Genomic DNA, 26697 nt, shown 5'->3' with positions numbered 1-26697 from the left:
AGGGAATCAGATACCTATAAATAGCTGAGGATGAATCTCCATGGAATTTTAAAGCCTAAAGTCTGGTTTGGGATCAATACTTTTAACCTTAATTAGAAAGACAATGAGAACAGCAAATCAATTAACCTCTTTGTTTCTGAGCAGTGTGAGACTATGGGCACATGTGCCCCATTAAACAAGTTTGTTTTAAGTAAAGATCTCATCAATTGCAATCTCTGAAGTGAAGATACAGCGCTATTGATCTGATCTGCAATTTCCAGCCACATGCAGAAAATCTCCTTTTGAAAAAAAGTATGATGGTGTTGAACATTATATGAGTTATGGCCAGATACAGGGTTTGTGTCTTATTAAACAAACAACGAACTTAGAAAAAATATGGCTTATCTACTAATACATTTCTGAAGTGTGTTAAGTCAGATTAACATTAACATCAAAGTGCTGCTTGATTCAATCACATCTCTTCTGAACTTTAGTGATTTTGCCTGAAGACTGCAATGCCTGCCAAATGCATGAGTCTAAAAATTCAAAAGAAGTTATCTGAATGCAAGAGACCAACCAAAGGGCTAGAACATGTATTTTATTTATCAATATATCAGGGAAAAATAAAAAGAAAAGAAAAACAAAACAAAAAAAAATCCCCACCCACTGAAATTCATTAATTCTTTGAATTTGTAGTTCTAGAGATAAAATTATCTTGTGCGTAAATACATAAATAATCCTCAAACACAACAAGCAGAGAATTTACAACTTTCTTAGAAAGCACAAAACACCAGGCCAGAGGGCAGCAGAACCAAAGGTATGTGTCTGGCCATCCCTTACTGATGATTACATTCTGTAAGTGATTAATATAAGGCTGGCTGAGGTGTGTTAGGTTTTGGCATTACACAGACTGCTGCCTCTTCTCCAGGCACTTCTCAATATCATCCAGCACTTGGACAGCTGCTTTTGGAATGCGGGTCCCCGGACCAAACACGTTGGTAACACCAGCTTCGTACAGGAAGTCATAATCCTATCCAGAAAGAAATGTAAGATCCATAATTAACAGTGAAACAGAAAATTGATCTTTACAGTTGCAGTGTGCTCTGTCCTGCACACTGGGCCTGAGAAAACACATGCATCAACCCCTGGAGAGAGGTAGCGCAGCATCATGGGAAATGACAAAAAAAAAATAGTTGGAGGAATAAAGAAATACTAAAAAACATCGACAGGAAAGGTCTTTTGTTTACTATCAGACTAATGTCAGATGCTTGAAAATATTCAGAAGTCACGTGGATGTGACCCAGAATAACCTCATGTAAATTTGATCTAACTTCTGATTTTGAAAATGCTGCTTTGAACAACAGCTTGGAACAGGAGAGTGCTAGTGTTCTTTTGCAATCAAAGGAACTCTGATTTCATGATTGTCTTGAAATTCCAAAAAAAAAAAAAAAAAAAAAAAGGGGAGGGAGAAGCAGTTATTTACTCTCTCGTGCTTTTCTATAGGATATTCTACACCTTTCCCAGCCACAGGCTAGTAGCATCCTATTAAGAGATACTGGACAAAACACAGTTTGTTGCTTAGAAAAACACTGTGAGCTTTGTTTGTTCATTTTAAATGTTTGTTCTTCCTGATCACTTACCTGATTGCCTGGAGAAAGAAATCTGGGAAAAGGGAATAACAATAGATTTGTTTGCAAATACCTCTAGACAGAAGGTAACCCTAAAGGTGACACAACCAGGCACATTGTGGATGAACCACTGAAAATTTCAGGAGAAAGGCACGGATCTGCCTGCAAGGGAATCCCAACAACTGTTCAACAGTTTAGAAGAAGTAGTTAAGGAGAGGGAACGAGAGGCAACACTAATCCTGATGACAGAAAACTGAGGACAGGCTAAACAGAGACTAAGATGTGTAGCCTATAGATGCTGGGACCAACCACGTGTCTTAGTTACTACCTGTGCCTCTTCAGAACTGTTACCGGTAGCCATAAATTCTATTCAGACAGGAGCTAGCCTTTACCAGTATTATACAAGATAATACTGGTAATCAAGAACAACTGAGCATAAGGAACAGCTCCCTGAGGTTAGTCTTTTCATAACATGACTTTATTCCATCCAATAAACAACGTAAGTTAAACCAGGACACGGTGTGCAGAAAAGCAGACCAAAGAGACCTGACAGCACTCTGCGACCACCCTGCAGATCTGTGCTGAGCCTGGCAATTGTGCACGGCAGCCTTCAGCACAGTAAATCACCTCTGACATTCAGAGAATATAATAAATAGCTAAAAACAGCTCAGACAGAATTAAGGCGGTCTCCTATTCTTGATGGAAGTAACATCGACAGATACCTGAGGTGGGATGACACCTCCGCATATGACAAGGATGTCTGGCCGGCCAAGGGCATCCAGTTCTTTGATGAGCTCAGGCACAAGAGTTTTGTGACCTGCTGCAAGTGTGCTCACCCCGACACAGTGCACGTCCGCATCGACTGCCTGCTGGGCCACTTCCCGAGGTGTCTGCATGGAAACAGGATTACATGACAATAGCCCCAGCCTGATTTTTCAGCAAGCACTAGAAAATCACTGTATTTGAAATACTGCTCAATCAGTCATACCTGGAAGAGAGGACCTATGTCCACGTCAAAGCCAATGTCTGCAAATCCTGTAGCAATAACTTTAGCTCCTCTGTCATGGCCATCTTGACCCATCTTTGCAACCAGTATACGAGGTCTGCGCCCTTCACGATCCATGAACTTGTTAACCCTGATTGAAAACATGTATTGTATCATTGCAAGTTGCTGAAATTCAATAGAAGCATTTCCACAAATTAAAAAAAAAAAAAAAGCCTAATTTCTTTACATCAAACCAAAGGATCTTCCAATTCATGGTTTGCTTGTGTAGTCTGCACACTATTTTAATATTCATTTAATATTATATTTTAGTATTCATGTCATGCAATTACTAACCATTAACTATGTATTAACTATCCTGAACAATAAAACATTCTTTTTTGAGTAAAACCACTCTACTACTTTGCTGCTTTGCAATGGAAAAACACTGCATTCTCTGAGGATTTAATGAGTAGACTTACAACTAACTTAAACACAATTCTTAGATTTTAAGAATAATTATGACTGATTATTTCAAAAGCATGCACGGCACACAGGCTTGTGATGGGTCTTAGACATCCTGTGCACTGGCACATCACCATTTAAGAGGGCACAAGATTGTCCAGAAAAGGATTACCATGCTCCCCTTTCTGTGTGCCCCCTTTTGGTGGTAGTTCAGATTTCTGTTGAATTAAAGTGACCGTGTAAACACAGGCTCAGAGATTAATCTTTCATCTCGCTTCTCATTATCTGTGTACTGCCACCACGATCTGTTCCTGTGTGGGATGTTAAGACAACTGTTTTTTAGAAATATTACTAACATGAGTTTGTTAATATTGTACAGTTCTGAGCATTGTGTTAAGGACGGAGCTGCATGGACTCAGTGTGCCTGACCTAGCTGGGTTAATCACTGTAGGAATCCATTGGTTTAGTCTGGGGAAAGGAATGGCTCAAGATAGAGCATTTATCAGCACGGATTTAAATAGCCTCAGGAGATGCTGCCAGGACAACATGCATCATGTAAGAGCAATTAAAAAAAAAAAAAGAAAAACAAAAAACAACACTCTGACATCTTAAAAAGGAACTATATCAAGTGGCTGAGGGAAGCAGACTGACTTCTACTTGATGATCTATAGGAGGAGTTTGGTCTGCCTTCTCTATTCCTAAGGACTGTTAAGAATATCACCAAAGTAGGTATCTGAATTGATTTGTTATGTCTTACAAAACCTTCTCTATTGTTTTTATTCCCATATTCTTGTTTTCTTATGTACCCACCCACATGCTCCCTTCCAACAAAACCAGCTCTTACGTGCTCCAAAGCCTGCCTGAGTAACATCATCTGAGGCACTCTAACCCAGGGCTTGAGTTAAGAGTGGGGCAAGAGTGAAAACCCACTTTTGAAGACCTGTGCAAACATGACCTGTAGTAAAGTTTCATTACCATGTGCACAACCGGTTCACACAATCTCTGACACAGAGGCAGATATATAAAAAGGGAGCTGGATCTTGCTTCACAAGGCATCAGTTCAGTTCTGCTTCATATAAAAGCATAATTACAAACACTTAAATTCAAACTAAATATTTGAAATAAGAAAAGGTGGTGTCATCTCCCAGCACAACTACCTTCAAATTAGGCTAAACATCATCACTGCACAGCCATCAAGAAATTCCTTTTTAAGAGATTCTGTAAGATAAGCCCCAGCATAGCAGGGACTTATAAGCATTGATCCATGTTACACTGCCACCCACTATAGCAATTCAGCCTCTTCACCCAAGAAAGAGGACAGCTGCCAAAAGGCACCAATAGTCAGTGTTTTCACACATACTGCCATCCTCTGTTTTCTCCCTAGCGATATGAGTAAGTAACAACCGTAGGCTGAAGGCCATGTATGGATATCCAGACATATTTTAGCTTTACAGAGTTAGAGACAGTAAGAAAGAAGGTGCAGGAACAATTTATGTGATGTTCAAAACCAGATTTTGCAAATAAGAATTGCTGGAAATATTTGTAGAAACTACTATTACATGGTTTTCAAAGAAATCAATCCAATGTATTGAGATCTCATGCAGTGTTTCTCAGATGCTTAATCCCAAAGCTGCCTATTTGAACAAAATCCTCAAAGTATAAAGCCAGCTCCATGGATTTTGTTTACAAGCAAATAGAATTAAATAAAGTTCTGACTCTTATTATGCTTATTTCGTCTCATCCTGATTACTTGCTTACAGGCACGAGAACGCCCGTGCAGTGGTTGTTCTGTTCCCCAACTCAGGTGTTGGGGAATATTTTTTTAGGGCACAGTAAGCAGTAGCACATACACCTCATGGATTAAATGCAAGGCTACGTGAGGCTTCCTGGGAAGCTATTCTCACCTATTGATGGCATGAAGAATTTCATCACTCTCTCCAAACTCCTGGCGGTAAGCCCCGCTCACCATTCGGTCACTGGCTTTATGCTCTCCAAACACCTTCTTCATCGCATCTGTTATTTCTCCAACGGTGCACCTAGGACACGGAGTATTAATACTATCAGGAGGCTTCTATGAGAATGGGATAAAGAAATCACTGGCAGCGGCCCAACTATGTGCCTTGCTGCAGGAGCAAATTCAATTACACTCGTTTCCCCTGTGGTCCTACAACTCTGAACATCTGACTCATCCACTAATAGAACATGGGAGAGTATTTTTAAGAAAGCATGGTTCTGCTGATCTGAGAAGTGACTTTATATATGACAAGGCAACTGGGACTGTTGCACAGCAAAACATTTCAGTGAATCAAATTCTCTCAGCTGGGAAATTTTTAATGCTCAGATTGCATTATCTTGCACTTGGACTCAAACTCAAAATGTAAATCAAGAGAATAAAAAAGAAGAAAATACCCCAAAGTAGACTGCAACCTAACTTGTTTACTGGAATTTGTTTGTTTCGACCTTGCTGTTTATATTTTAAGTACTTACTGTTCTTCTTATCTGCTTCTGACATAGCTCTTTTATCCACTGAGATGCAGAGGAAGCTAGGAAAATCCATTTACATGCAAATTACAAGCTCTCTTTGCTACTGGAGACACTGTGTGTGTAGAAATAAACCACATTTTACTGCTGTAGCACAATTGCCAGAAGCACACCAGGTTGTGCTGCCTTCTCATACAAAAAGAAGTAAGTCTCTGTTTCAAAGCATTTAAAAATCTTGTGCTTAATGGACTCCACCTTTCTGTGTAAAATCCATCATGCAGACTTGAATCAAAAAGACAGTGCTGTGATCCAAAAGAGCCCACACCTAAATACTAAGAAGAGGAATCTACTTGGAAGGGAAAAACAAGTTATCTGTGGAGAAGGAGCAGTTCACCTAGTGGTCCCATCACACCAAGCTTCTTCTGGTATGAAATTAACTGGGATTTAATACTGTATAATGATTTTATGGTATGCCACTAAGTGCCTGATGAAACGTTACATCAATATATTCAGTAGAACTATTTTAGCTTATATTTGAATAGAAAAAGTTTAAAGAATTTGTACAAAATACAAGTATGATTTGCTGCAAACTTTGTCAAAGTGAAAGGAAGACAGATAGCACCCTTACAATACATTTTGAAAGTATGCTTACAGATACAGAGACCAAACGCTATCCATTTGGCTACTGCTAAACACTTTTCAAACCCATGAAATTCACATTTTTTTTCCTGTTGTCTTACATTTCGCTATAAGCTACTCTTAGGTGAAATTAGTTTAAGCATCCCCCAAATCTTTTAATACAAAATGCTCAAAGAACATTTGTACAAGATGCAGCTTCTTGTCCACAAACATTTATAAAAGGATGGCCAACGGAATTGTACTCAGTACCTACTGGAAATGCAAACAGCAGAAGGAATCCTATCTGATTCCTACCCTGCTCACTTCCAATATAACAGATGGATTTCTGCTGTATTAACAGAATGATTCAGTACATTTCAGTGAGGTGTTTTACCTTCTGTGACTGCCCAGTTGTTTTGCTTTTTTACTCATGTGTTGTATACTCAAACTGAACCATAGATAACATGAGCCAGCAATGCACTCTTGCAGCCCAGAAAGCCAACCGTACCTGGGCTGAATCAAAAGCAGCAAGGCCAGAAGGCTGTGGGAGGAGAAGGTATTGGTGCCCCATCCCTGGAACTGCTCAAGGCCAGGTTGGATGGGGCTTTGAGCAACCTGGTCTGGTGAGAGGTGTCCCTGCCTATGGCAGCAGGGTTGGAATAAAATGATCTTTAAGGTCTCTTCCAACCCAAACTAATTTGTGAGTCTATGATTCGACAACCTCTAACTAATATAAAATGGTAGAAATAGCAGAAATTCTGTCTTGAGCATTAAAGTGAGATCTACAATGCACATGCTTGAAGGTGTCCTCTCTTATCTCTACTACACTACATGGTTGATGTGCTTTGTCTAGAAGAGAGCGTCATGCTGGAACACACATTTTTTACTAACATTTTTATTAACACATGCTTGATCCATTTTTTTTGCCATCCCTTCCCCCTGACCTTCTGGAATTTTCTTTTGAAAGTTCTCCTGCTTTTATCCACTTTCCTCCTCAGCACAACAAGGAGTTTATATCTGGATTCAAGGTTCTTAGCTGAGAAAAACAACCAATGCAAAGTAACATCAAATTAATATTATCTGGAAGGCTGTGTGTGAATACTGCCTTCAAATTTATTAATTTGCCAACAAATATTTAAAAAAAAATTAGTTCTTAGTCCTGCTGCATCAGAGAGTGCCATCTATGTATCCACAGTGGGACAGCTGTCAGCTGCCAGCAATACAGCTTCTCTTCTTAACATGATTAAAATCACATTTTTAATGACGATGACATTTTTCTTTAAATCAGCTATCAGCTGATCATAACATCAGACAAGTTCTTTACAATCTGGATAAACAAAAGCCTTCCTGGTTCTGTTTACCTTCACAGCAATATTTTATTCTAGATACGACTGTTATCATCTCAGTATATTAAAAACAGCGTAATTCTTATTATTAACTTACAGTTATTTCAATGCACGCTGATAAAACCCTACTAAACAATTATGCAAACCAGAGAGAGCAGAAGTCACTGTGCCTTTATTTTATAAATTTGTGTTTCCATATGACTGTCACTCAGTTGTCTTGTGTGGAACGACACTTTGTTCACACCCTTTGTTTTGATGGTTCTCAGGTAATTTACAACCTAATCTATGGTTTTAAGTCAATCTAACATTTTGAAATACAGACCAAAAGTTAGCTATAAAATCTTGGTTTATTTTTTATTAGCCTGTAGCCCTTAAAACATGTCTGATGGCAAGGACAGCCTGTTTCTACATAAACTGCTGTCTGTGTCCTATGAACTTCTGTACTTCAGCTGCAGAGGCTGGGTGCACAAATATCAGAAAGTCAATGACCATAACGTGCCTGTTAAGACTGTCACCTTCCGTCTGTTGAGTCTCACATTACTGCCACCCCCTCTGTGCATTTCACAAGCAATGAGAGGTAGCAGTGTGTAATCAGGTGACAAAGCACTATGAGGACACAGACTGCGCAGACCAAGCAGCAGCATTACAGGCACTTCATGCCTTTGTCCACCTTTGTCTACTACTTGTCAAGGATGAACGTGCTCACCTGAAAATCTTTTCCCATGTTGCCCTTAATAGAAGGGCTTCTTGTAAATGCACAGGTAGACATTCTGCTAGCAGTGTTGTGACAAGCTCTCCATGGGACAAAATGTATTCAAAAGATGCCTGTTAGCATTCCAGGAAAAGGAATGAAGAAATTTGAGAAGTCACAGTAAAAAATAGGAGCGCATCACAATAAGAAGTGGATTTGGCTTGTTCATTTCTGCAGCATTTAGTTAATTAACGAACAGACAGATACGGCATATTCTAGGCACCGATCCTGACTTTGAGGTAGGAACGAGAAGAGTCTTAAAAGCACCTTAGGTGAAAAAAATACACATTCCCACTGGACTCTAAAAGATGTCTTGCTGTTCTACTTAAGAGCATCTTTTACATCTTTGCCTGACTAAGGAAACTTATTTCTCAATCAAAAAATGTTTTCACACCAAGCTCTGGTGCAAGGAAGGATGAAGCAACAGACTATATGAAGACTGCACATATCCATTTTCACATCTCAGACACTTCTCAAGCTCCCTGACCTATGAAACTGCAGGGTGCCTGAGAAACCTAGTTACTTGCTGAAACTGCTAAGAGTCTGAGCCTTAAACAACACAAGGTGCGCGAACAACATCATTTCTGAAGAGATATTTTGTATCCCTATTGTTCTTTATGAGAAATTAAAGCATAACTTTAAAAGAGTGTAAAATATAATTGTCTGTCTTACAATATCAAACTGCAGCCATCATTTACTTACTGACAAAAAAAACAACAAAACAGAACATCTTGAGAGACCAACTTTGCTGACACCATAGCCAAGAAGAGTTGAAAGATGAAAACGATCAATCACTTTTTACACAGCAGTTGGATATTCACCCTCACTCCCAGTACCTTGAACGCGCTGCTTCCACTGCAAGAGCCAGTAAATTGCCTTCACCTGTAGCTGCACACTGTGTTAGAGCAGCAAGACATCGCTGGGCTGCTGCTGGATCTCTGCTAGCCTTCACCTAAAGTGCAGAAGAAAAATACTCAGTCTGAGTAAGAAGCATTACGTGTTTTTAAACCAAAACTGCATAGCTATTTTCTATCTTAGTTTTAGAAAATGTCAAGTTCTCAATTTTGAAAGGTTAATTATATACTCATTATCTGAAAGACAGGGATTAAAACCCAATGAACAAAACATTTTTGTTTGAATTTTAATGCTTTTTTTCTTGGAGTTTTCCAGCAGCCTGCACTGAATTTAACAAACAGAAATCCAGATTCCCCAGTAAACATCATCGTGTCCTCAGATATTTGAGGGTCATGTTTTCAGGAAGCCACCTTTCTGTGACATTTACTCAGGTTCTGCCTGCACTTATAACAACTCTAATATTTAAGAAGGTAGTTCCCACCTTATTAATCTTCTCGATCTGCTTGCTACGGACTGAAGAATTATCAATAGCCAGAACTTCAACTGTCTCCTCTTTTTCTAGCTGATGCTTGTTTACTCCAACAATTACTTCAGACCCTGTTTGCAGTGGAAACACCAGAAACTTGGAATACATTTGCAAACTACTACGAAAGGACACCACAATTATACAACAAGAAATTTTTGAGCAATATAATGCAATGCTTTACTTTATATACTTCAAATACTTAAATAAATGATAAGAAGGATTTAAGTCTATTTTCCATGTTTTATAAGAGATGGTTAAATGCATGAACAGTCAGTGAATAGTGGGCAGATAAAGAATTTGAAATAGAATATTTATCTTACAAACTCACTTAGTAGTGACTCACTAATATTTATCAGCTATTTTTCTCTTTTTAAGATTATGTAACTGAATTTTACAGAATTAAAAAAAAATACTGGTCTCCTACACTGCTCTACATTTTATTTTCTTATTTTAGCAGACAAATAAGAAAGTGAAGTTCCTACTTAAAATTACTCCATGTGAATAAAAAATAAATTATTGTGTTCAAAAAGTGGATTTTAGTTTTCAGCCGGTATGGACTTAACTATCATTTTATTTGCAGTGTTTGATAACATTACTACACTCCCACTCTTGTATATTTTTATCATACATATAAAAATGAATATTTGTATATATTTATACATATACACACTTCTACATACATTTATTATATGTGCATATTTATAATCACAAACAAAAAACTGTATCTTCCTCTAATACAAGATGACTGGGTTTTCCAGTCTTTAGGAGAAACGGACACTTCTCAAGCAAAATGAAAGATTTGGCCAGTTACAGTTCATGCTGCCATCTGCTGGAGATCGCAGTTTTAAATTCAGGAGCCACACTTTACAAATACTATCTCAAAAATTAAGCAATCAACTACGGTAGGCCCAAGATACTCTGTTAAAAGTGTTTATAATGCTTTGTCTAATCTGGACTTTGACACATCAAGCAAGATTGTTTTTATATGGATACTAATTTCATACATACTGATATCTCCAGAAGCTCTCACTGACGTACAATTAAAAACTTCCCGTTTTATCACTCGCAATCTGCTATTCCTAAACTAAGAAGAAAACAAATGAAACCAAATGCATGTAAAAAAAATAATTAGAAAAAGGTATTCTGCTGGGAGTTTCCCCTTGTTTCATCACCCTGCTCCCTACCAGAGTCAATCCTGGCTTGTCTTCGGGCTGCACACTCTTCAATACGAAGTTTGGGAATTCCCTCAGCAACAGCTTTGGCCATTCCACCCATTTCTTCAATCTCCTCAATGAGCTGAGAAATGCAGAGGATTGCGAAGAACAAAGTATTAGCAAGGTTCTCAAAATGAGCTTTGCACTAATACTACCATTCAAATTCTTACAACATTTAAATATACAGTCTTGTGCACTTAGAAGTGTTTCCTCTCTCTCTGCACCTCAGACTACAGGTTTCGGTATATGAGGTCCTTTTCTGCAGAGCTGCTTTCCAGCTGGGTGCTTCCAGCATATCCTGGTGCCTGGAGTTGTTCCTTCCCAGGTACAGGACTCTTGAACTTGATGAGATTCTTGCCAGCCCATCCCTCCAGCCTGTCCAGGTCCCTCTGAATGGCAGCACAGCCCTCTGGTGAGACAGCCACTCCCACTCAGTTTCATGTCATCCCTGAATTGTCTGAGGGTGTGCTCTATGCTCTCATCCAAATTATTAATAAAGATATAATAACTGACCCCTGGGGTACTCCATCCGTTACCGGCCTCCAACTGGACTTTGTACCACTGCCCACTACCCTCGTGGTCTGCCTGTTTAGCCAGTTTTCATCTAGCCCATACTACAACAGGTTCTCAATGAGGCTCTTACAGAGGACAGCATCAAAGGCCTTTATAGTTTGGCTATAAAACTTCACTTGCAATAACCCCTAGTTTTAAGGTTTCAAACAGACAACCATAGGCACGAGTAGGCATGTACCTAGGTAGGCTGGACTGACTCCTTTCACTTTTGAAGCCCCTTTTTTTCCTTACATGTGAAACAGAGATCCCATGATGTCTTTAGACTTGATCATTTGATTTTTTTTCTACACTGGGACATTTTCTTTCTGAATGTAGTCTGCCAAAAGGCTCAAGTCTCTCTCTAAACATTGTATTTTTAAAAAGTTCATTATTAAAAAAAACAAAATAAATTACTGAAGCATAAGTGTAAGAATTCCCTTTCCAGAAGCTACCAACATATCAAAGAGTACCTTAAAACATCTCTCAAAACGCTTATACCTAAAATTTTCCCACAAAACACAAAAGGTCATGCAAACTGACCTTTAAAGCAGCTTCATAGACATCATCGGTGAGGCACTCCATGAGGTAAGATCCCCCCCAGGGGTCTGCCACTTTAGGAATCCCTGACTCCTCCTGTATTATGATCTGCGTATTCCGAGCAATGCGAGCACTCTTCACCGTAGGCAAACCCAAAGCTTCGTCAAAGGAATTTGTATGCAAGGACTGTGTACCCCCAAACACCGCAGCCATTGCTTCAATGGTAGTACGAATAACGTTGTTAAAGGGATCCTGGAAGGAAAAGAAAAGCTCTGAAGGACAAAGCTTCTGCTACAGGACTGAGGCTTATCAGTCATGCATATACTACTGCAAATAAAAATAATTAATTAATTAAGAGAAGGCACAGAAGTTAAACATATTTTAATCAGGAAACAGTTGAGAGTCCCACTTCTAACCTGCTCAGTGAGTGACCAGCCTGAAGTCTGACAATGAGCTCTCAACAGAAGAGATTTGGGATCCTTGGGCTTAAACATTTTCTCTACCAAGTGAGCCCACAGCCTCCTCCCAGCTCGTAGCTTAGCTATTTCCATATAGAAATTCATGCCAATTCCCCAGAAGAAGGAAAGTCTGTAATAAGAGAGCACAAACAGGATAAAACTTTAATAAAACAGAGGGTTTTAGATCGGTTTAAAGGACAAGTCCTACAGCAAGGTCTGATTAATTTACTTTTACAGATATAACCTCAACATAGGATGTCGGGAATGTTCCTGGACACTGATGCCACTTGCTATAGAATGACACACATCTATGCCAATAAACTGTCCTGGTTAGCCTGGAGAAGACTGATATGTGATCTTACCAATTTATACAAATATCTTAAGGGAGGGTGTCAAGAGGATGGGGCCAGACTCCTTTCAGTGGTGCCCAGAGCAGGACAAGAGGCAACGGGCAGTGCCTCTTGCTAGTGCCACTGGTTGCTGGACCTGCTAAAATGTCCACAGGGATTGTTTGGGGGAACCCTAAGTGAAGCAGTGCTCCAGCAGGTCATCAATACAGACGATGATGCTCTAGTTTTCAGGAATTCTCCTGGACAAAATTTTCTTGTGTACCTATCACTCACAAACTAGAAGAAGTCACTGCAGATTATAAGTAAACTTCCACCCTTCTGACAATTTTAATCCAAATTCAACATCAGTTCAATACTGGATAGCATATCACGGAACACGCCAATTGATCTACTTTTTTATAAATACCTTCTAAGATTTATAAAAGCAAATATGCTTAGTAAAAGCCCATAAAACTAAATATACAAAAAATGCACTGAATTAGCAACTGGAACAATTTGCCAAAGGCTCTCACAGTCTCTGTCACCAGAAAGTCTGCCAACAATGCTGAATGTTTTTCTAAATGATCCTCTTTAGTTTTGTCACAAATCTTGGAAACAGAGCTTAATTCAACTGTCTCCTACAGTTTGACTGTGCAACAGGCTGCAGGAACCACATCTGTTTCTTAGACTCCCTGTATATTTAGGCAATGTGTAAATCAGAAAGACTAGACACTGAAATTGTGATTCTGTTTGGTTTGGCAGTAATTAAACAATGATACAATGTCTTGGTGAAAACAAAACGACACTTTTAGGAAACAGACAATTGTAAATTCTTTGTAAATACCTTAACTTTTCCTTTGCTAAACATGTATTTTTTCAAGTATTTCAAAGTAATGCTAGCTAACAAAAGACAATAGCATTGCAAGAGCCTGTGATACATTCTCCAGTCCTAAAGCTACAACTGTATTGGCAGTGCTTGGGCTTCTGAACGAATTTGTTCAGTTTGTTAGCACAGACGTAGTCTGGAGGCTGTTGTGGACCAGACAGTTGTTTTGATTGTTTGTTTGTTTGTTTGCTGCAAAGTTTAAATGGTAGCAAAATGTATTTGCAATAACAGCACTGCCACTATTGACTGAGAATGTAGAAATACTGAAGAACATTTAATGTTAAAGTAGGACTTTTACCAAAAATGAGTTTTGTACTTGTAAGTTTGTTTAGCTCACCGTGGTGCAAATTCATCAATGGTGAGGCCAGCTTTAAGTCCAGTTCTGCAGTACTCCAAGCCATCTGCTATAGTATAAGCTAATTCCAGAATGGCATCCGCTCCTGCCTCTTGCATGTGGTATCCACTGATTGAAATGGAATTAAATTTTGGCATATACTGCAAAAATAAAAGACAACAGCGTATGAAAGCAGAAGGGAGGGGAGAATCAGATAATTGTGCTATCAACACCCAGAAATAATTCATTATTTGTAGATTGCAAATACAGCACACTATATGGTGTTTTCAGATGTTTATTTCACATGCTTTTACCTTTTTTCATTATTTATTGTGTTTAAGCGATCATTCATCATGATCATTCTTTCTCAATGTGTCCCACTCTTCAGTGAAAATGCAACTAAGAAAACAATTTGTACTACTGAACTTTGGTACTTCAGGACTTTACTCTTTTTATTACTTTCTTCTCATGCTTCATTTCACAGCAGAAGTCCTTCAAGATTTCTTACCTCCTTGCTCCCACTTACAGCTGCATAATGCTTCTTAACAACGTGGCTTCTCATTCTCTATGCCACCAACAGCCTCTCTACTCCTTGCCTCTATGATTCTTGCCATGCTTTCAGACTGAGTCTTAATCTGGCTCTGATTTAAATTTACTTAATCCCAAAATTTACGCTGTAAGTGATTTGGGACCTTGTCTTAAGTTGTACTTGTCTGCTTCCACAACCGCATCCTTCTCTACAACAGGCCTGCCTGTCTTCTGTGTTGCTCTGCACAGTCCCTCATACATAGGTAATGAGGTATAATAAAGTAAATACACTTGAACAACTAATACCTTTGAGGTGTACTGGAAGATGTCCGCAATAATCCGCATGGATGGTTCTGGGGGGAAGATGTAGGTATTCCGGACCATGAACTCCTTCAGTATGTCATTCTGGATCGTCCCTGTCAGCTTGGCCTGAGGCACTCCCTGCTCCTCTCCGGTCACAATGAACGTGGCCAACACAGGAATGACTGCTCCATTCATTGTCATAGAAACAGACATTTTCTCTAAAGGAATTCCATCAAAAAGGATTTTGGTGTCTTCCACTGTATCAATGGCAACTCCAGCCATTCCAACATCCCCTCGAACTCGTGGATTATCTGAATCATAACCACGATGGGTAGCTAAGTCAAAAGCAACAGACAATCCCTGTTGGCCAGCTAAGCGAGAGGAAAGAAACAAAACAAAACACAGAAAAACAGATTCAGAAGTGTTAAACAGTTGAATTAGAACTGAATCTAATTTTATTAATTTTGTTTTGCATCATCCAGCTTTGTACAATAAGCCCATTTTTAATGTTCAGCACTGCTCCCTGCCCAAACTTGTCCAAGGTCATCTAATCTATGGTACATTTAAACTTCCAATGAAAAAGCTTTTAACTGACAAAAAAAATATTGTAATCCTTCCAGCTCAGCCACATAATCAATTCGCTGTGCTTAACAAACTACTGAGTAAAATTTTATCCACAAATTAGATATGTGCATATACAATTAGCATCAGGGCTTACACCCAGAAGTATTACTGGGTGGAAACAAGCAGTAGCTGGAAACAAAAACGTGATACACCATGTCCCATTAACTTCTTATCATAAATCAAACACACGCACACTGATTGTTTCCATGGCTCTTCCGACATATGCAGATTATTCCTGATGAGAAGTGATGCATTATTAAATCTGTAGCAATTATTTATATGAAGAACTGGACGGTTAGAGCTCTTTGGCAGACTTGTTGCTGCAACCTGAGAGCAGTGCTTGGGACTACAAATCCCAGACATTCATCCCCTGATCAACATCACTGCTCCTGAACAAACTGTATCTAATCCCTTTGCAAATCAGCTTATCATCATCATCAGAACTCTTAATGGTCAGATCCCAGCCACCACTGTTCCTCTAAAAAACTAGGTGTTAGCTCTGAAGCACTGTGACAACAATTTTAATTTGTCTATCTCAATGTTGAAACAAGCAAAACAAATTTCATCTGTTGTGGGAACTGATCATTAATTGTATTTCAGCACTGCTCTAATTAAAGAGTGATTTAAATTGAATTATTAAAAATGCTTTACAAAAACCTAGGTTAGATTCAGAATCAATGCTAACAAATTCAATATTAATACAACTATTAACACAAGAATAGAGTTAAAATTACAATGTCAAAACTCAGATGACGATGAAAAATTCCGGCAGCAAGCATTTTGGAGGAACAAAGTGAGCAGTGTTACCAGTTGGCCCAAGCCTTAAAACTGCGCCCCAGCAACTTTCAGCAGTAAGGCAGAGTGTATTCACAACGGTCTCTTGCGAAATGTTTGTTTGCAAACCTCTAATACCCTGGATTTGTGTTTCCCTAATTCACTGAGACTTTTACAAATGCAAAGATTCAATACTTGCAAGAATACCGCAGCAGCTAGTACTGCTTCATGTTAGCCAACCAAAATATGGCAAAAGGTAAAAATTTCCCCCCAAATCACCCTAGCAGCCTTCAACAGTGACATTTTGCATAAGAAAAACTGTGAAGTAGGATGTAAAAGCATCGCAGATCTATTACTTGGAATGCAAATGTCAGTGGTCTGTTCTTCTGACTGGGAAGGTTGGAACTAGCTTCAAAAAGCAGCATAGCTGGTGTAAAATAAATGTGTCAGTCTAACAAGATTAACTTTTCAGTGGTGCTTTTGCAGTACTCAGAAGTACATTATGGTGACACTGGCTATTACTTAAACAGATTGCTGCAAATCACAATACCCTGCAGAAATATTGGGGAAACTGCTCTCAAATAATGAAAGTACCAATAGTTTTGGAAGCTGACTTTCCTAGTATACCATGAATGACACCATTCATATGTATTTGCATGAGTTCGTTAAAAGCTTACAAAATGAGATGGAAACCCAAAATGTCAGAATGCTTTAATCTCAGAAATAACTAAGTGACAAATTTCAGCAGATTTGTTCTCTATGGTATTCAATTATGGTCAAAAAACGAGAGCAAAGTGCTCCTTGATCTCTACTGTTTGGACCCTGGGATGCAGCCAAATTCTGCCTCTGACAGCGTCAAGGCAAAACTAAAGATAGCATTTAACACATTCATCTTTCCAGCTCAGTAGTAAATCAAAGAAAGGAGAGTTTCAGAAGTGATCCTATTTATGGCTATTAAAGAAACACAGTGCCACTGGGAAGAGACAATCAGAAATCAAACCCCACCAGGCTGCATAATCGCATTTTCCATATAATTTGACACGTGACTGGTTCCAGTTGCTTTGCATGGCAGAGTGGCCTCCCACATGAGCTCTCTTACCTTTAATATTGTCCTTGTAGAACTTGTTGCTCTCCTCCACCGTACTGAAGCCAGCATACTGGCGGATGGTCCACGGCCTGTACGTGTACATGGTGGGGTACGGCCCTCGAGTGAAAGGTTTCACCCCCGGCAGCTCCTCGGGGAGATCTTTCGTGTCCCTTTTGGAGTACAAGGGCTTGATGTCGATCCCCTCTGGGGTACGCCAGATTAAATCCTTCGGGTTCTTGCCTTTTAGCTGCTTCTCAGCAAGGGCAGCCCACTCGGGGTGCAGCGGCTGCCTGTGCAGCGACCGCCACGTGAGCCTGCAGGCTGGAAGCTGCACCGGGCAAATGCAGCAGCAGGGCCGCAGGCGCAGGAAAGCATCCTTCGCTCTCAGCATCTTTGCTCCAGTGGTTGGCCAGCACGGTGCAAGCTGAAGGGATTAAAAAGAAATATTTTACATTACCATATAGATCTGAGATAGGAGAAATCAGCTTGAAAGTTTAAGTTTGTTAAAGCCAAAACAATTACTCGGAGAAAAGAGAAGCGTATTCACTAGCTGATTTGACAGACACCGTCTCCCCTTGTCTTTCAACCAAATAATGCATAAAACTTCATGAAAAATCCTACGTTTTTCTCTAGCAAGGGAAGATATTCCAACAGCCACAGATGAATTGTGCCCCTTATTTCAGTCCCTAAGCTGCACCACCATTAATCAGTGAAAGTCAGTGCAGTGCACACACACAGTCTCCTGTCTCCTCACCTTCCTACCACCTGTTTCTGATCTACGAATTCCTTTAGGTCAAACAGGAGCCCCCAGCATCAAACAGGAACTCTGAAATGAGGGCACTGTCAGCAAATTGCTGACATTTCAGAAGGTTTCAGAAAGGTGGTTTGGGCTGGATGAAAATCAGGGCTACGCTGGGAAAGAAACAAAGCAATAAAACCTGCTGTGCGAGAACACAGGAATAACAGAAATTGCAGAGCTCACCCCATCATGTGTGACACTGAGATGGGGGATAAATCCCCCCCAAGCTGTAAGATCCTCTGCTTCAGCCCCATGTCCCCCATCCTTACACTTTTCAAGCCAAGCCAAAACCTCCACAGCTTGGCTCCGGGGCCCAGCCACCTCCTCTTTGCCTCACCACAACCCCTGGAAACCCTTGACTATCTCCAGAGAAGGAGACTCCACTCAGCCCTCACAGTCCCCCCCCCAAAGCCCCTCCAAAGCCCTCCCAGCCCCCCCAAAGCCCTCCCCTCACCCCTCCTCGGTGCCCAGCAGGGACCTCAGGCCCACCACGAGGCCTCCCCGGGCACTCACAGCGCTGCTCGGGGCGGGACGGGTCCCGGGGCGGTGCCGACCCCCGCGCTCCCCTCAGCGCCCCTCAGGCCCCCGGCCGGTGCCCACACGCGCACTGCGCATGCGCCTCACCCGCCCCTTCCCCTCCCCTCTTCGCTATGCGCATGCCCTCGGTTGCGCGGGTAAAACGGGTCGGTAACGGCTCGTCGCTGGGACGCGGAGCTGGTGGGAGCCGTGAGGAGGCGACAGCGGCGGGGTGAGTCTGTGCGCGGGGAGTTGTTGTGGGGGCTGCCGCTGTGTTGGCCGCTAGGATCAGGGGGTTGGGGGAAGGCCGTGTTGGTTGTAAGGACTACAACTCCCAGCAGGCTTTTCGGCCGGAGCGACTGTTGCGGTGTTGTGGCTCGCCGCGTTGCATGCTGGGAGTTGTAGTGCGCTACATGCATCCTGTATACATGTATCCTGGCATTTCTTTCCTTTTGCTTGTTAACGTGCACTTTGTATCGGATGGATTATAATTGCTGGGTTCTTTGTTTCCTCCTTTGCTGTTTGGTTTACAGACAATGAAACATCACCCTGCATCTTCCAGTAAAAGGGGGGAGATTGCTAATGAGGGAACAGCAAGAAAACCTACCAGCAAAAAAAAGGGAACGGGTGGAGAAAAAAGAAAACGAGCTCAAAAAAGAAAGGTAATCATTCTTCTGGGCCAAATAAGTTAAAAAATAACCCATGAAAGAAAGATGAACATTTACCCATTTTTCTGCTGGATTTTGTATATTTCATACCTTTCATTAAAGGCAGTCCTCTTGAAGAAACGTCCAGTGTGGACAGTTCCATTGTGGTTTAACCTTGGTAGGCAGCTCAGCCACACACAGCTGCTTGCTTATTCCCCCACAGTGGGATGGGGATGATACAAAGGTGAAAACAGGAAAACTTGTGAGTTGAGATAAATATAGGGTAAAAGGTAAAGCAAAAGCTAAGCACCCAAACAAAGCAAAATAAGGAATTCGCTCACAGCTTCCCATTGGCCAGCAGATGTTGAGCTGTTTCCAGGACAGCTCCATCATGCATAAGAGTTTCTTGGGAAGACAAATGCCGTACCCTCAAACACCCCATCTTCTTTTTCCCCAGCTATTACTGCTGAGCATGATGTCATGTGGTATGGATTACCTATTTGGTCAGCTGGAGTCAGCTGTCCTGGCTGTCTCCCTTCCCAACCTCTTGCACACCCCCAGCCTTGCTGGCAGGGCAGTGTGAGAAGCAGAAAAAGCATTGGTGCTGTGTAAGCAGTCTTCAAGAACAGCTAAAACCCAGTGTTATCCGCAATGTCTCGGTCACAAATTTAAAATATGGTGCTATACAAGCTGCTGGGAAGAAAACTAACACTGTCCCAGCCAAAACCATAATACAGCCCCCCTGCCATAACTAGGAACTGTGGAAACCAGGGAGCAGGTGTGTGCTACCGTGTGTTTGGTCAACAGAGGGAAGTGTTACCTGATGGTTAACAAGAAGACAAGCTGGCTTGTAGGTTTGAAGACCTGCATAGCCTCTATTTGAACAGAGTGATGAAATCTAAGTTCCTTTGGCTTGGGTGACATTTTTTCATTCCTGGAAACTATTCTCTCCATATCTCAGGATTGGCCTGGGCCGCTTACTGTTGGAAAGAGTTTGCTTAACAGCTTACCATATGAGCAGTGTGAGCTCAGTGCTCACTAGGCAAACATCTTGTGTATTTTTTATTTCATGGCCTATTCTTGGAATGGGAGGAACTAAGAAGAAGGAATCACTTTCCTTAACCTCCTTGAGATGAATTACAGTGTCACAGTTCAGAAAGCCTTTTCTGTAGTCAATAGTAGCAGCTGAATGTCAAGCATTGAAGTGCTTTCACGTGCTTTTTATGGTGGGTTAATGCTAGTAAATAAATGGTTGCACAGCAGGGAATGTCTCAAAATTGCAACATTTGTAGTAAATCTTTCTTTTCAGGGAGACACTCAGACAGTCAAAAGGAAAAATAACGAAGATGAGGATTATTCCCCTGCAGGTAAGATTCTGTTCTTTCCTTATTTTTATCTCTCACAAATAACAGTGCCATCAGTACCTGATATATTGAAACTGTAGATGTCTAAGATACGTCACTGAAATGAGTTTCAGGGTTTTCTTTCTGAACAGTAACAGTTCGTATTTGTAGTACGGTCTTAGTATGCATTCATGTTATACGTTGTATATGCAGGTATTAATCATACAAACAAAAGTATAAATCCTGTTCTTCTCACGTGAAGTTCCACTATAACACTTGGGATGTTTTAACTTCTACCTCATGTGTCTTGGTCTGAAGACAGAAGGTTAACAGACCAGACAGACTTATATTGCATCAAATGCAGAAGTGAGGAAAGCCAGAATGAAATTAAAAAAATAAAACGTGAATTTACACAAGTGAGAGAATCAACACAGCAGGGGCCTTGTCTTGTTTGTATCTCCAGCAGTTTTGGAAAAGTATCTGGTTATAATGGAAGCTGCTGTAGAAAAGAACCTTTTATATTTTGTGCTTTTTAAAGAAATTGTCACTTGCAAATAAAAACACCACCTAATATGGATGGATTTGATCTGATGTTTTTGTGAGATGGGAAAAATATGAACCACTGCATCTTCAACTACTGCATGACTGAGTTGTAACAAAGCTGCTTCAACAAATTGTATCTTTTCCTTTCTTTGTGTTCTCAGGTGAAAGAGGCCATTCAAAAAAAGTGAAGCTAACCAGTGCTAAAACGGAATCTTGGCAGACTCTCTCAGAGAGCAGCAGGAAGTTTCTGGAAAGTGTAATGGACTCAGGAATACTGTAAGTGCCAAATATCCTGGTGTTTCTGTTCTTTATTCCCCAGGAAATAAAGTAAAAATCATGACATTGCCCAAGTCAGAAAAGCTGACTCAGTGCTCGAGGCACAGTCTCACCAGTGCTGAGCATAGAGGAGCAATTGCTTCCTGCACTGTTTCTGATGCAGGTCAGGATGTCATTCTGGGCACGTTGCTGGCTCATGTTCAGCTGGCTGTTGACCAGTACCCACAAGTCCTTTTCTTTTGAAGAATGTGTGATATAACTTTGTGTGAAACTGGAAACTTTCAGCTAGAGAAGTTCTGACTATGTTTACTTGACTTGATGTCTTCTGTGCTTGCGGGTTTTCTGATTTAAAAAAAAAAAAACTTTGCCTTTATTTTCTTTCTAGATCTATTTTGTGCCAACAAAGTGGGAAAAAAGGAGATGTTCAGAAACACCTGAACTTGTTGAAAGAGAGGTAAGAAATCATAATTTGGAGAGAAAAGGGAATTTGGTTTACCCAGTTGTTCTGTGCCATAGTTGGAGGATTGCTCCTGGGAGCATCACACTTAGGAAAACTTGGAAGGGAGAGTGGATGCAAAGTCAAAGAGGGAGATATTTTGACAGTGGACAAGCAAGTGTTGTTGAAAGTATCCAGACCCATTTTAGCTACTTCTACAGAAGTAGCAGGACTAAGGAGGATTAAGATTCTTAACAGCTCCTTTAATAAGCTTTATACTTACTTAGTAGGGTTTACGTTTGTTGGCAGCTATTTTGTTATCATCGTTTTATGATAGAGGCAGGAGCAGTGAGCTAAATTTTCTTAAATTCTAATTCATTTTGTGGTTGTTAAAGTTAATTCAAAGAGAAGTCAAAGGGAAAAAAAATGTAGGCCATAGCTTGGAGTCTTTTTATGTCATTAAGGGAACGATTGTTTGTGGCTGAGAATTTTGGTGTCCGTATGGGTTGGTATACCATACCCTTATCAACATTGGGCCTAAACCTGTATGCTGCTTTCTTTGGTCTTCCAGTATATCAAGATGTGAACACAAGCAGCTAGTTTTTTGTAACTTGTTTTCTTTTTTTATGCTTCATTTGTGATGTGTCCAGTCTGATTTCTGAGTTGCCGAACTCCTCCTGCACCTCCATATCAAATGTGTGTAGACTGTGACAGTTTGATGTATATAACAAGAAGATACTTGGACTTTAGCAAAGTATTTGACATTGTTTCCTACAGTAAACAACTGACAGGCCTGTAATTCCCTGGATCCTCCTTCTTGCGCTTTTTGTAGACAGGCATCATGTTTGCTAACTTTCAATTAGTGAATTTTGGAATTCCATTTTGGAAAAGAAACTGGGACGGCTTTTCTTCCTGTCTTGATACTTTTACCTCACTGACAACAATTGGCTAAACTGAGTTTAGTTTCTCCCCAGAGAATTCATTAGTATTTTTTTTTTTCTGAAGAACTGCAAACAAGTCATGCTTGCTTTGTCTTTTATAAAGGATGCTGAGACTTTTCAAGACCTTAAAGGTGCCCCCAGGGAAGCTGGGTGAGCTGAAGAATATCCTGAGCCTTCAGCTGGCAGAGAAACAAATGCTTGAGGCAAATGAAGAGACTTTGATACAACTGCAGGTATGAAAGACATGGAAAGGAAGAAAATAGGTGTTGTGATGGTTGTGATGCTGCTCCTCAGTGCATTGTAACTTTTCATTAGAAGGACTGCTGGCTATGCCTGTACTTTTGTGGAAGAGTAGTCTAGTGTTTACCATCATCCACTTTAGCTACAGAGCAGAGTATTTTTTTCTTTTTTTCAGTGACTTGGCTGATGCTGTGGAGAAGAGACACTAAGCTCTCAATGCGTTTTAAAGTACTATCAGGAGATGGAACCGATGTTAATTCTTTAAGTTAATTTTGTGTATTTCTTATGTTTTTTTCCCATTCTTCAGGACTGTTTATGTAGGGACACAAAAGACTCACGATTTCTAAAGCAGATTTTGTTCTGTATTTGTTTATATTTTATCTTAGGAAGAAATAACTGAAGCCGAGCGATCAGCAGAACACATTGAAGGAACTATAAATAGACTGCAGAACAAAATCCAGACGCTCAAGAGACAGTTAGAGGAAGATGAAAAAAAGGCCCAGAAGGTATTGGCACTAGGTCTTGCTGCATTCCTCAAAGGAGAAGGTGCTTCAAGAGCTAGCACACATGAGCTGTTTCTGCAGAGAGTGTTGTATAAAGAAGGACTCATCTGCCTTTGAGAATGTCTTTTCATTTTTTCAACTTCAGTTGCAAACTGAAAGTTCAGCTTTATTTTTTCTTTCTAGGTGTTCCAGGAAGGTGGCACTGGGGCACTCCGCCTTCCAGAACTCCCCAAGCGCAGTTTACAGGCACCCACTTTGCAGGTGAGCATGGAATGTGTTTTCAGAGGCAGCTTGATGATGATAAGGAAGACAACAGAAAGTGCTTTTATTACTTAAACAGTGTCAGAGAGGGCAATTTATCTGAAAGTTTTTCCTTTTTTTTTTTTTTTTTCCCTCTCTTCATTCAGGGCTATATAATGAGCTTGTGTTTTAAAAACAGAACAAAACCCTAGAAAACATGCCACTTAAAGAAACACTTGTCTTTTCTTATGAGCCCTATGGTCCCAGAGAGTACATAATCATTTCTGAATTATATCTCTGTAACTCTGATAGAATGAAACAGAGTTCCTTCTGTGCCTTTAAATATCTTATTTTTAACTGAATCGAAATACAGTTAGTCTGCATGAATGTCTGATGAAGTGAAACTTCTGTTGGACTCGATCATTTTTTTAATTTATGTTGTCTTTTATTTCTTTCCTTTTAGGAAGAAATTTTGAAGATAACAAATCAGAAGGGCCTTCTAAAGGATATGAATACTATTCAGCAGTCAGCTGATATGAAGAACATGTTAACCCTCATTGAAAAGATACATGAGAAGGTGGACTTCCTTTAAGAGACCAAAATCTATGGTGTCTCCTTTTGAAGCAAAATGATGTATGCCGGTGTACTCAGTAGAGCAGTGGGATGCTGATCACAGAAATGGCACTTTGTTCCTAATGGCTTTACTGTTTTGACTGCTGAACATAAATCTGTATCTACATTCTGGGATTCTAATGATATAAGTGATCAATAATCAATATTGGTCAAGAAACGTATTTATCTTTCTGACCTGTGATGGCTTCTAATATTGATATATACTGCCTTAGGAGAAGGGAGGGAGGTGGAACTTGAGTTTTATCTGTGTATTTTTATGTAGTAAGGTAACCCATTATAGTTTGACTTTTATATTGCATCTGTAAATTGGTGAAAGCAGAACCTGTTAAACTAACACTCATTTTGGAGTTAAATCCTCTTTAAATCTGAAGCATATAATAAAAGTGTTTAGTGCTCAGTTGAAAATCTCTTTTTCAACTTTCACATCTTTTTAATAAATAATAATTTAAAAAAAAAAGAAATGCAGGAGATTTATTTCTATATTTTTGTATTCACTGCTTCTCAAAAGACATTCAAATGTTGTTTATCCAGGTCATTGGAGAAAGTGGGTAAGAATATTACAGAGCCAAGTTCTAATCTCCAAGTTGAGAACTTGTCTCATATTTCATTAGTTGCCAGATATTCTGCAGCTTTAGAGAAAGAAAATGAAGTCAAAGATCTTTTCCCTGTGCACTTTCATGTCCTGTATTTTTCCAAGGTAGAGTTTCTCCATTACACAATGCAGTTATGCAGTGCTTTCTCTTGCCGGCTTGTCAGCTGGATTGCCAGCAGTGCTCTTTCCACTGACTTGCCACATAAACTCTTGGTTCTTCTGCTTACGAGCAACTGACCTGATACTCTTAATGAAACGTGGTAATTATCTCCATTCTCCTATGAGAGATTAAAAGCCTCTCTAGTTGTTCTGTGTAGAAGGAATACCAGACTAAGTACTTGCTTGCTTTATACTTAATCACAAGATAAATATTTCTCAATACCTAATCTGCTTTTTAAATTTTGGATCACTCTACTAGGGGAGGATTTACAGACATAACCACTACCTCCAACTAATTTAATTCAGATTAGGGGCTAATGATTTTTTTTTTTTCCGTATGCCAGCTATCTTAATTTTTGTGAAATGAAGATGTGCCCCTCCTTACAGTAAGGTTATCTACTTGTGAGCAATTTATTATGAGAATTTTGCACTTCATAAGCCACGTTGCTATAACTCTGTGAACACTTTTAAAATTATTATTATTTGCTTGGCACTGGGTGATTTACGGCTGACTGACAATGGATGTTGTTACCTTGGGGCTGTTGTGCATACATAAATAGGTCTAAGTTAAACAGGAGCATAAAATCTGATTTTTAGGAGGCTTAGCTCAAATAATTGATGGCGGATACCCCTGGGCAGAGTTGCAGAATGATCAGTTTAGTTCCTGGCTTGGATTGATGACCCTTGTCATAGAACAGTTCCCCCACTGATGAGTGGGCATGTAGCTGTGAACCTGTGTGAGAGTGGAGGGCTGACCACTCTGGGCTGTGATCCCTTTAGTAGGATGTGCAAGGAGCAACAAAATGGTAACATGACAAAACACCGAAAGTGTTGTTTTGTGAAAGCTTCAACTCTGGGGCAGAGCAAGGTCTCGGAGAGACACAAACGGAGGACTGGAGCCAGCTGAAGACCTGTGCCAGGAGCTCTGCTGTGCGTGAAAATGTGGGAAGGTGATTTGTGGAGTTGGGATTGGTTTAACGATATGGTTAGATGTGTTTGCATGGTGTTTTATTGCAAACTGTGTGTAAGATACTACACATTTTAGCATGCGTGTTTCTCCTCGTGTCCCTGATTCAGGAGGGCTGTCATGGAAATGTCTAAACTTTTTGTACAAACTGTAAATCTACCCTTGAGTCCAATTTCCTACTTGCTTGCGGAACATCCTGAGTCACTTTTGTGACACCTGGAAACTTCTGAAACTTCAATTTCTCAAACCTTGGCTTCAGGTAAGTTACAAACCTCAGATTTCTTAAGATTTAGCAGGTATATCAATCCATATCTCATATCAATACTGTCTTGTGCTCAAGTAAAGCATCTTTCTGCATGAGCTGTCCCATAACACTTTCATGTTCCTTATTCTATAGACTCTTCTATACCTTGTGATATAAGTTATCAAGTCCTAATCAAAATGGCAACATGGGTTAGCATCATCAAACTGAACTGAGGAATGAACAAAATGTCAGGGTAAATGAGTGCTGCCTCAAATGATGCCTGGGGCTGTGTAACTAGGTTGATTCTTCTCTCTGGCAGAACACATCTCTGTTTAGCTTAGGTTCTTAATTCCCTTATGGT

The 26697-nt window shown here is 40.1% G+C and overlaps 2 protein-coding genes and 1 long non-coding RNA gene across 5 annotated transcripts; 1 reads left to right on the top strand and 2 right to left on the bottom strand.

The window, feature by feature from the left end:
- Window positions 1-556: 556 nt before the first annotated feature.
- MMUT (methylmalonyl-CoA mutase) lies at window positions 557-18674 on the bottom strand. 3 transcript variants are annotated; one of them, XM_084513413.1, is made up of 13 exons: window positions 18570-18674; window positions 17270-17681; window positions 14776-15143; window positions 13945-14102; window positions 12351-12522; window positions 11938-12186; window positions 10816-10927; window positions 9587-9702; window positions 9087-9202; window positions 4959-5090; window positions 2596-2743; window positions 2330-2497; window positions 557-1009 (listed from the first exon to the last, which is right to left on the bottom strand). In XM_084513413.1, the coding sequence occupies exons 2-13, from the start codon at window positions 17646-17648 to the stop codon at window positions 881-883; spliced, it is 2247 nt and encodes a 748-aa protein (XP_084369539.1). In that variant the 5' UTR covers window positions 17649-17681; window positions 18570-18674; the 3' UTR covers window positions 557-880. The 3 variants fall into 3 exon arrangements, with proteins under 3 accessions (XP_084369539.1, XP_084369540.1, XP_084369541.1); XM_084513414.1 differs by having other exon boundaries at window positions 18511-18651; XM_084513415.1 differs by having other exon boundaries at window positions 18535-18619.
- Window positions 7684-9077, bottom strand: LOC311433825. Its single transcript, XR_014690974.1, has 2 exons — window positions 7899-9077; window positions 7684-7861 (listed from the first exon to the last, which is right to left on the bottom strand). It is a non-coding gene; the product is annotated as an uncharacterized lncRNA (long non-coding RNA).
- Window positions 18668-24779, top strand: LOC311433824 (centromere protein Q-like). The gene is made up of 9 exons (XM_084513424.1): window positions 18668-18804; window positions 19106-19234; window positions 20529-20586; window positions 21267-21381; window positions 21767-21835; window positions 22862-22991; window positions 23385-23504; window positions 23685-23762; window positions 24205-24779. The coding sequence occupies exons 2-9, from the start codon at window positions 19109-19111 to the stop codon at window positions 24331-24333; spliced, it is 825 nt and encodes a 274-aa protein (XP_084369550.1). The 5' UTR covers window positions 18668-18804; window positions 19106-19108; the 3' UTR covers window positions 24334-24779.
- The last annotated feature ends 1918 nt before the right edge of the window (window positions 24780-26697 follow it).

The sequence above is a fragment of the Aythya ferina genome (assembly GCF_964211825.1).
Source record: "Aythya ferina genome assembly, chromosome: 3".
NCBI lineage: Eukaryota > Metazoa > Chordata > Aves > Anseriformes > Anatidae > Aythya > Aythya ferina.
The sequence above is the reverse complement of the archived record's forward strand: the minus strand, read 5'-3'. Positions and strand labels throughout refer to the sequence as shown.

Excerpts from the sequence above, each read along its gene's own strand:
- LOC311433824 (XM_084513424.1), top strand. The coding sequence starts at position 19,109 with ATGAAACATCACCCTGCATCTTCCAGTAAAAGGGGGGAGATTGCTAAT. Across the intron at positions 20,587-21,266 it reads TGAGGATTATTCCCCTGCAG|GTGAAAGAGGCCATTCAAAA; the intron begins GTAAGATTCTGT and ends TTGTGTTCTCAG. Across the intron at positions 23,763-24,204 it reads TACAGGCACCCACTTTGCAG|GAAGAAATTTTGAAGATAAC; the intron begins GTGAGCATGGAA and ends CTTTCCTTTTAG.
- MMUT (XM_084513413.1), bottom strand. The coding sequence starts at position 17,648 with ATGCTGAGAGCGAAGGATGCTTTCCTGCGCCTGCGGCCCTGCTGCTGC. Across the intron at positions 10,928-11,937 it reads TCTATGAAGCTGCTTTAAAG|CTCATTGAGGAGATTGAAGA; the intron begins GTCAGTTTGCAT and ends TGCATTTCTCAG. Across the intron at positions 1,010-2,329 it reads GAGGTGTCATCCCACCTCAG|GATTATGACTTCCTGTACGA; the intron begins GTATCTGTCGAT and ends CTTTCTGGATAG.